The sequence below is a fragment of the Abramis brama genome (assembly GCF_963993115.1).
Source record: "Abramis brama genome assembly, chromosome: 13".
NCBI classification, from domain to species: domain Eukaryota; kingdom Metazoa; phylum Chordata; class Actinopteri; order Cypriniformes; family Leuciscidae; genus Abramis; species Abramis brama.
Genome location: NC_139975.1, coordinates 4638257 through 4649054, shown reverse-complemented (window position 1 = coordinate 4649054; position 10798 = coordinate 4638257). Strand labels below are relative to the sequence as shown.

Below are 10798 nucleotides of genomic sequence, written 5' to 3'. Positions count from 1 at the left end.
ACACACACACACACACACACACAAACAATCTAATCTAAATTAAACTAACCGGTCAATGACATTTTGTCATCTAGCACACACACACACTAATTAACGTAATAGTCTCTCTGTGTGCATGAAAATTAAGCATAGGGTCAGTTTTGGCAGGTCAAGTTAGTCAAGCCAGACTCTCAGCTGATCCTCGTCTACCTGAATACGACGCCTATCACCGTATACATATAGTATAAGCTCCTTCAGCATTATCAACAGCTATCGCGTTCATCAGGAGCGAATTACCCTCCTCCCTCCCCAGCTCCTCCTCTCCTCACTCAAGATGTGGCCTTCTGAGTGCCCTGGAATCAGAATAAATTATTTTATTACTCCTTGCTCTTATCCATGCTAGGCTGCATTGATGCGCAGGGAGTTCTTGCCCAGGGGTGCGTTTCCGTACAATGACGTAACTCGCTGCTTCACTACCATATAGGCTACTATGCAATGCATCATTGAAGAAATCTACTATCTAGTCACGAATGTTTCTTGACCATGTCTATTAATGATATCACGCACGTGGTGGAGTAATAACTTTCTTTAATGAATCTGTTTGAGATCGAATTAATGCAAGATGTTTTGCTATAAGTTACGAACATGGCATATGAGGACTATTTCTCATTTTTCTCAGTTATTTTGCTTTATTTTCAGATTCAATCATAGGCTCGTTCTTGTAGTAGCACATGCGCACTCTTCAAAAACAGTGCTTTAAATATCTTGACAAACTAAAAGACGAAAATGACATAAAAGATACCGATTTTAATGAATGTCAGCTTGCTTATTTTACTCAAGATAAGGATTTATTAAATCCACATGTCATGCAAACAAGAAACTCTGCTTCTAACCACAGGTCGAGATGTGTCGTTCCAACTAGGCCTACACTTCTTTGCGATGCTGTTTGCTAATGTTCGTTATGGTTTCGGGCATAGACAGTAAAAGAAATGGACACAGCGACCCCATTGGAACTCAATTGAGACAAGTGAAGCACATTTTCAGCGATTTCTTAGCACTTCCTTTCCTGACGCGCAGACTCAAACCGAGCAAAGCGTTACACGGACCACGTGAGCAACCCGTCTGTCTTCTAGTAGCTGTGCCAAGAGAAATCTGAATCATTCCCTTCCGAATCTTGCAGAGACGGAGAGTGTGAGTAGGAGCTGTCCATAAGCTTTGAGCAGGAGAAACTTTTGCTAGGTATTCTGATTAATTATATTGTCATTTTGCCTCCACGTCCCCCCGATTGCCTGCGAGCTTCTCCTCCCGTCTATACGGTAATCTCTCTAGTGTACGACAGAGAGTCGCGTGGTTATGACGCAATCGTTAGCCTACTTTTACAAAAACTGCTTCTACGGGTCCATAACATAAGCTACAAGGTAATGGAGCATTTTATACATTGTCGTGTATCTTTAGAAATAAATAATGGACAAATGGAGTCTTTAAACGCCTCAGATGTAAAGTTATTCGCTGTCAAAGTGACGCCAAAATGAATGGGAGTCAATGGGATGCTAACGCAAGTGAAGTTCTGCTACAAGATGTCGGCACCCGGCCGACTTCAACTTCCGGTAGACTTCCTTCCCGCCTGGTTTCGGGAAACACTGACTCGTTGAACTTGATAACGACGGAACTTGAGACCATATTTGGCTAACGATGCTTTTGCGAAAAACGCATCCCCAGAACAGAACCATACCGGCAATCCTATAACTGTATGCTAATTGTCAGTCGTAAATTTGACGATAGTGCCCTGACAGAAATATGGTTAGTTTTATTAAAGCAGGGCTCAGTAGTTTCGGGATTTATTTGCTGTATTCTCACTTTTTGCTCGCAGGTTTCTCTCTAGAGCTCCCCCCACATCTTCGGAATAGATATTTGACAACACTGTTGTAAAAACTCGTTGGCGATTCTCAGACACCAGAGGCTAGTAGATCAACGACATCAAAGCAGATGGGACATTCTTTAAAACGTCTTCTTCATTCGGGATCGAACAGCGTGAGGGAGCGCAATAATGACAGCATTTTAGCAGATTTCTTTTGGCCATAAAGCAATTGTTTACATCGCGAGACCTGATATCACGCGATACTTCCTGACGCGGCGGCCGGCGGCCCGCCGGCTCAAAGTTGCAAGTGCGGATTTTCCGCTCACGGGCACCAGGGGGGTGCGTAACGACCACCATTCAACCCGAAATAAGTAATATAACCATTCCAATGACTCCGAAGCTGTTCAGTTAAGGTAAAAAAGTTACTTAGTTCACCTTTAAGTAGAGCTTGACTGCTTTCAAAATATCTAAATGATTATGACATGAATGGAAATGTCAATGAGGACTGCCAATATTCTTAAAGAAAATCAACTTCATGAAGAAGAAAAAAATACACACTGCCGAAACACAGCCGGTTACTTGAAGAAAATAAAGTTGGGTAATAGCGTGTATTGATCTGAAATAGATCATCACTGCCCTCTGCAGGATATTACGTATTATTGTTACTGAACTGAACTATGTCTCATCTAATGTTGTCTCTGTCTGTCTTCAAGAGGAACTGTTGTAAACCACAGACAACCCTGATGCTTTCACAAGTCTTGTGGCTGGAAACACAAACCATGTTACTAAAAAAACGTTCTGGTAATGGCTCTGAATGATGAGGAATTCACAGTGATATTAACTGAGATATTAACTGAGGGATATTACAGTGATATTAACTGTGATAGTTAACTGAGAGAACTGCACAGAGTGCAAACAGATTTCTTAATAACTGTTGGTCAATAAATGTGAGATCTCATCTTTTACAGGTCAGTGAACAGATGCTCAGATATGCAAACAATGACTCGCAATTTAAAGTTATTATCTGGTATTATCATATGACTTGATTGTGTATCTATCGAACAAATCTGTAGTAATTTACCTTTTAAACATTTAAACTAAACAGACCATCCCATAATTATTCAATAACTGAAGAACAATGGCCTATCTTTTATACAGTCACAAACCAGTTCAACAACAATTCTATGAATATGAACTCTTATTCACCAAAAAATTGAGAACTGCATTATTTAATCCACATTAATCCACTGTAAAAAAAATGATATGATCAATAAGTTATGACAACATGTTTTTACATTGCTTTAACTCATCAAAACTAGTTAAGCAATTTTCAACTTTTGTATAAGTTATACAAGATTCAACTCATTGATTTAAGTCAGTTTAATGTAATTTACGTTGAAATGACTTAAAGGAGAACTCCGGTCAATTTTAACATTGAGCTCATTTTTTTGTAAATTTGGAGTGCTGTCAATACAGAGAACAACGACAAAAATCGGTGTTGCCTACACCGTGTTATCCTCTTTTTAAAATTTGCACCCTGTTGACTTCAATAGGGCAAGTTTTAAACCTGCTTTTAGCCTCTTAACATCCTTGATGTGTCATTACAAGTGCACAGCCAATGTGAGTGATTCCTTCAGCGTGAACACGGTGAATCTGACTGCAGTAGATGTGAAAGATATGAATAAAAATTATGTTTATTCAGCCAGCGCTCAAACCTGTATTTATATCCTGTTTTCGGTCGAAGTCCATAGTAATCGATTGTCGAGTTCACGCGCGTGATCATAGGTACTAAACCTATGCGCGTGAACTCGACAATCGATTACTATGGACTTCGACCGAAAACAGGATGTAAATACAGGTATGAGCGCTGGCTGAATTATTATCATTTTTATCCATATCTTTCACATCTACTGCAGTCAGATTCACCGTGTTCACGCTGAAGGATCACATCAAGGATGTTAAGAGGCTAAAAGCAGGTTTAAAACTTGCCCTATTGAAGTCAACAGGGAGCAAATTTTAAAAAGAGGATAACATTGTGTAGGCAACACCGATTTATGTCGTTGTTCTCTGTATTGACAGCACTCCAAATGTACAAAAAAATGAGCTCAATGTTAAAATTGACCGGAGTTCTCCTTTAAACATCCTTAAACAAGTTGATTTAAACAAGTTGATTGTACTTAAAAATGTAGTGAAGTAAGTAAATAAATAAATCTCATATTTAACATTGTTCAGTTTTTCAGATAAAAATAATCGTATTGTTTTTGTTTTTTGTCTTGTCATGCAGGCGGAAAACCGAGAAGTGTCAAGTTAGCACTTGCTGAACACTTTCTGTAAATGTTTTGAGGAAGTGATTTTTAGACACCAACTTTATTGGAAATTTTCATCCTTCATTTGCTGCATGTTTGATTCTGCGATCACAAGTCTATTCAGGTATGTCATTTGTAACTGTTTACAAGATTTCATTTGTTTACATTAGTTTACATCAGTTAACATTAACTAAGAATGAAGAATACAACATTTATTAATCTCAATGTTAATCTCATCATCAAAAGTAACAGTATCTCTTAACATTAGTTAATTAACTTGTGAACTAATATGAATTGACATTTTTATGAATTACAATGAACAGTAAATGGATGCTGTAAAGTATATTGCTCATTGTTACTTTATGTTAGTTAATGCATGAACTAATGATAACAAATGAGACGTTATTGTAATGTTACCAGTGTATTTTTTATATTCCACTCGTCAAATCTGCCCATTCATGAAAAGCAATATTCTCACTTGGGGAGAGCGAGAGTCATTGTCATTAGGGTCTATATTTTAGTAATGGTCAAGTCCAAATAAGAAAATGCTTGCTTGTCCAATAGTTAAGGATAATAATAAGGATAGCTTTTGTGAATACAATGTAAAATTCCACAATCATATTGGATGATATATTCTGGATAATAAAAAGTTGTTCTCAGTATAAATGTTAAATTGGGTCAAGATGTCACATGCTTTTATATGTTTAAATTTAATTTAATTTATTGATTCCAGTTTGTTTGCGTGTTACATTTGACATTTTGTTTTATAATTATTCAACTATTAAAATAGTTGTTAACTATTAAAATATTAGTTAAATAGCCATTAATTTCCACTGTGAATGTGACAACATGCCCCGCCATGCTCTTTGCTCTAAAGGTTAGACTTTGGTCACTCAGGTTCAGCCTGTCTCATGCTTGGCCACCTTTGATTCTCACAGGTTTTCTTTTCTTCCTAAAGCAATGAAGTGGTGTGTTCCAGAAATCAGCAGGGTGAGATGATGTTTCTTTCTGTACGATCTGTTGATTGAAGCACTTACAGAAACAGTAGTTGTGAACTTCATGTTCATGTGATGTCCTCCCTGTTCAGTTCCACAAAAAAATCATATGCCATTGATTTTGAAAATGCTGAAACCCTTTCATTTTTTTTTTTTTTTTCAGATTTTCTGTTATTTGGTAAGATAACATCTGAATTCTAGAGATTGCAATGTACATGTTATTAATAAGTCAAACACTATGTCTTAAATAAGATAAGGAGCTGTTGATCTTTTATTTGTAAGGATGGAAATGACAAATTATCTTTATACCTTATTCTGATTAATCTGGATATATGTTAACATTATCTTCATTATCTTCAGAATCCTCCAGGTAGAGCATCTAAAAGAAAACGAAGTTCATCCACCCCTGAAGAGAGAAAGACTACGTAAGATTTTATTATTAAATTACAGTTTTTGAATCGTTACATTTAATTTCACCCTACCTTTTTTTTAAATCACACATTTAACATGAATTGATTGTCCAGCTCATCTAGATTGTTTTAAAGTAAAAATGTAAGTTTTAAATTAAAGTGAAAATGATATATGATTTATGTTAATGCACAAAGATGCTTATGTCTTGAGATTATTTCTTTATTTCTCTATAGACAATCAGTTGACTTGCCATATAACTTTCATTATGAAGAAATCGTCACGATCAATATCGATGATATTCTGACCACTGTCACCCCTGCAGGTAGGCTAATCCTTTTTTTCTTAGTTTTTTTTTCCCCCAAACTACATTAATCTTAATAACTACTATATATAAGTGATGTAATTGTTAACGAGGGCTGGAACTGAAAAAGACCTTATATTCAAATGTGCATAATTATTAAGCAGGTTTTCTTTTACAGGTAAAATGGACTACTAAAAGAGATTTAACTCTCACTGAAAAGTCAAAAATGATTGAACGCCCATGAGAAGGATGCAATACTAGATAAAAAAAGGCACAATTAAGGCGTGACCAGTGGACAAGAAATGCTCACTGGGGCGGAAAGAAAAGATATAAACTGCAAAAGACTTTAAGAAAATGTTAAGAATTAGATGAACCCATCAGGAACCCGTCAGTCTCTAGGCTGGATACTTCTATAGTTAAATATCACTAATATTTGCCTTCATGTTTTGTCTCTTGGGAATGCACATTTGACAGTAGCTTGAGTTGACATTAGCCAACAAATCTAGCGCTGTCTCCTTGTGTTGACATTGTGAAACTGCATGATTTGTAAATGATGCTATGTATCATATATCAATTTTCCTTGCTTTTATTTTGTGATTATTTTAATTCCTTTCTGTGTAAAGCACTTTGAATTACCATAGTGTATGAAATGCGCTATATAAATTAACTTGCGTTATGTGGCGGGCCACATGTAATGCATTTTAAAGCTGCTCTAAGCGATGTTGGGTGACATCACTTCTTGTTGACGTTCGAATTATTGTCAAACAAAATGGAGGCTAGCTCGACCCTCCCTCCTCCTCATCCCGTCCCCTCCCCCTCCCTCTCCCTCCCGTGCTTCCTGAAACAGTCATGAACCATTTAGAAAAAACAAACTGGATTTACCCTCCTTTGAACGCTTTTCCGATGGAAATTCGGGACTTCGCATTCCTTCTCCTTTTGCCCTCTTCTTTGTTATTTGTTCACCGGAACGTCGTCTCTTTGGTTGTGTGTCGGCCATATCAAAATTCAAGAGAATATCATTCTAACGTTAGTCGTTGTCATTGTCTAGGACAGTGGTTCCCAAACCTGTCCTGAAGGACCCCCAACACTGCACGTTTTCTTTGTCTCCCTAATCAAACACACCTGATTCAACTCATCAGCTCATTAACCCATGTGATAATGAGCTGATGAGTTGAATCAGGTGTGTTTGATTAGGGAGACAAAGAAAACGTGCAGTGTTGGGGGTCCTTCAGGACAGGTTTGGGAACCACTGGTCTAGGACATCTCTCCTCTAGCTAACTTCCCTCTTCATGCTTCTCTCTCCTCCACTCCCCACACACACCTTCATGTGCACATGCACTAACCCCCCAACCCCCACCCCCAAATTATTCTTGTGGTTATTGGCTGGAACACTGTTTGTTATGTTTCGTGGTCCAGCCTGGGCCAGTTTGTTTTTGTTGCCGTTTGTGGAGTCTGGGCTGTCTACAGAAACCACGTTTTTTTTAAAAACGTGTGACATCGCTTAGAGCACCTTTAATAGACGAGCTGTGGGCCGGACTTTGGACACCCGTGCTCCAGAACTACAAGGTGTCAGGTTGAAGGTTCTCAGAGAGTTCAAGAATCCTGAAACATGACCCCACTTAACAAGAATCACAAGCTGAAGTGTTGTGAAGTACATGAAGACTGACTTTCTAAAGGTTTTATAGTGATAGCGATAGGTTGAGAGTGACTCAGCACCACTTCCTCTTGTACCACTGTTTGAAGAATCAATCACATTATCTTACAGAATCTGGCAGTAAGTTCTGGGAGTTTGTTTTAAGTCCATCTCGATCAGTGTTAGTAGCGGCTCACACAATGATTCCCAGATGTTGTCTGACTCAAACTGGAGCTGTGTGTCCTATCAAAACAACTCATGCTGTCAAATGTCCTCTCCTTTACAGGAAAACTGCATTATAGCCTAATGATAAATAATGACAAGTGTGTTGCTTACAAAGTGTGACGCTGGCTGAATATTTGTGGTACAAGAGAACTATAGTTTGTACCATGCTGCCATATTTTACATTTCCACATTGTTTTAACAGTGAACAAATTAATAAAACCATAATGATTGATTAATACTTACTGGCATGTCTTGTATGAAGCACTGTCACAGAGAAGTAGAACATGAGTAAATAAAACTGTGAAAACAGAAGCAGCTTCAGTTTAATAGTGTTTAAATATATGAGGCTTGAAAAAGCTGAAACACAACACAGGATTCTTCAGATATTCTTCAGTGTGATTTTGTGGAGTGGGAACGTTCCTGGTCATCATCATCATCCTCAGGATTGTAGGAACAGGGAAACGTCTCAGGCTTCAACAACGTTTCATCAATGATCATTTCATCTTCATTGATGCTCAGGATCAGGACCAGGAATGATGATCCAGAACCTCTGTTAGAGGAACTTAAGTTACTTTTTGGAAAATATGTACATTTAAGTGCATATTTAAAGGTGGCTACTTTGACTCAAATCATTTCTAATGTAATGTACCACTCGTTACTTTATTTAATGCAACACATTAAGAAACGCATAGTTTATTCCAAGATTGCCGTGCAGGAGAAGAGACCCAACATGTGAGAGAGCGAGTGAAATACCTGGTTTTAGATCACAAACATTTATTAGTATGTTGTAGGGCCTCCTTTTGCTGCCAATACAGCATTAATTCATCTTGGGAATGACAGATAGTCTTCACAGCGGCCAGAGGGATTTTAATCCATTCCTCTTCCAGAACGCTGTCCGGGTCACTATATGATGCTGGTGGAGGAAATGTTTTCTGACTTACTTCTCCAAAAACACTCCAAAGAGGCTCAATAATATTCAAATCTTGGTGTTTAACTTCACTTTCATGTTCATCAAACCTCTCAGTCTTGCTGTGTGTATTGGTGTGTTATCATGTGGATTCTCTGCCCCATCTTCAGGGTACGTTTGAAGCATCAGGTGCTCATGGTCCTCCAGAACGGTTTAGTAGTTCTTGGCAGAGACGTGTCCATCAATCACAGTAATGCCCTGATATTCAGCCCAAACCGTCCCTGATCCACTGCTGTGCTTCACTCTGGACAGAAACAGTCGAGTGTTGAGCCTCTTTGGTTCTTCTCAACACTGTAATTCTCACAGATGTGAGAAAGACACTGAAGGTGGACTCCTCAGAGAACTATACCTGTTTCACATTGACCACTGCCCAAGATTTGCACTGTTGGTACCACTGAAATCGACATTTGGCATGGGCACGAGTGTCGAAGTTTTGGCTATTGCAGGCCGACCATCAATATCTACTATTGAATATTGTTGAGCTCCTGATGAACAGTTTCAGTGGAAACAGAAGAGTCGAGGTGCGCATTTAAATTCTGCATTGGCATCATCAATACGCATTCAACTAAGTTAATTTGCACGATGGAAATTAATAAGATCAGAAACATAACCAGGAGGTTGTCCATGCAAAGCTTTAAAACACACTGTGAGTGTGTGTGTGTGTGTGTGCGTGTGCGTGTGTCTGACAGAATCTAATTGCAGAGAAACACCAGACAGTCCAACATTAGCAAACAATGATCAGACTGACAAACAACTGTGTTTGTGATTCAGGGTTTGACTAAACTGTGAGGAACTAATGAACCCAGAATGAAGGTAAAACCTGAAATCAGCCAATTAAGGAAAACAGCTTCATAAAATGTAGAAATGCATATTATAAAATAAAATAAAATGACATGAAATACATTTCAATGATTGAAAAAGCAGGTTCAGGGTTAAAGTGTTATATAAATATTATCTCAAATATAAAACAAAAGCAGTCTAAAGTCTGCACAGAAAAAAAAATGATAAACAAATATGCATCTGAAAGTAAATGCATTCATATGAAACGCACTGATGTAAAAAATGTGTGTGACTTATTAGAGCCAGTAAGATAATACTGATTAGAGCTCATTAGATTACTACACAGACCACACTGAACAGAACAGGACACACACACACACACACACACACACACACACACACACACTTATCTAGTTTATCTAATCTAAAAGAGGACATACTGACTAACCACTAATCAGTCATAAACATTTAGTCATCTAGCAGACACTTTTTTTGAGCGTACATAAACTAAAAAACATAATTGTCTCTCTGTGTGCTTGAAAATATGGCTAGTTTCATTGAGCAGAGCGTGACTGCTGTCAAAATATCTAAATGATTATGACATGAATGGAAATGTCAATGAGGACTGCCAATATTCTTAAAGAAAATCAACTTCATGAAGAAGAAAAAACTACACACAGATATTGAAACACAGCTAGTTACTTGAAGAAAATAATGTTAGGTAATATCGTGTGTTGATCTGAAATAGATCATCACTGCCCTCTGCAGGATATCACGTGTTATTGTTACTGAACTGAATTACTGTCTCATCTAATGTTGTCTCTGTCTGTCTTCAAGAGGAACTGTCGTAAACCACAGACAACCCTGATGCGTTCACAAGTCAGTAGTACGGTGTACATTTTAGGACATCCTCAGACCTCAGACATATAAAAACAAGGCATCATGCCTCAGACTAAAAGGCTTCAGTCATTGGACAAAACGGCATCACGCCGCAGACTGAAAAGCTTCAGGTCTCAGGAAAAACAATATAGAACAAATTAGGAAACTCCAAGGCACTCTCTTTAAGAAAAATTAAAAAGCCTTTATTTTATGGCTTGGTCATCATAAACCTTTAAAAACTCCGACGCGTTTCGGCATACAAGCCTTCGTCAGGGAGTCAACAGGAAAAACAATGTCAGGTGTCAGGTCTCGTACAATTAGGCATCAGATGAACAGCCTCAGACAAAAAGGCATTAGACATAAAGGCATCGGACGAAACGAACTCAGACATAAAGGCATCGGACGAAACAGACTCAGACTAAAAGGCATCGGACAAAACGGACTCGGACTAAAAGGCATCAGCC

The 10798-nt window shown here is 38.1% G+C and overlaps 1 protein-coding gene across 10 annotated transcripts in view; it reads left to right on the top strand.

Moving 5' to 3' along the window:
* The window catches only part of LOC311095144 (uncharacterized protein), a 49912-nt gene extending 41906 nt beyond the window's left edge, over positions 1 to 8006 (top strand). For 5 of the 10 annotated variants that reach the window (XR_014608782.1, XR_014608786.1, XM_084133515.1 and 2 more), the window contains 6 exons: positions 4122 to 4267; positions 5082 to 5133; positions 5302 to 5316; positions 5499 to 5563; positions 5783 to 5871; positions 6029 to 8006. Coding sequence is in view for 5 of the 10 variants with exons in the window: in XM_084133515.1 (XP_083989641.1) it covers positions 4236 to 4267; positions 5082 to 5133; positions 5302 to 5316; positions 5499 to 5563; positions 5783 to 5871; positions 6029 to 6045 (270 nt within the window). In the remaining 5 variants the exon portion in view is untranslated. The remainder of the gene's footprint in view (positions 1 to 4121; positions 4268 to 5081; positions 5134 to 5301; positions 5317 to 5498; positions 5564 to 5782; positions 5872 to 6028) is intronic. The other 5 variants (XR_014608785.1, XM_084133513.1, XR_014608784.1 and 2 more) reach the window with 4 other exon arrangements.
* Positions 8007 to 10798: the final 2792 nt, after the last annotated feature.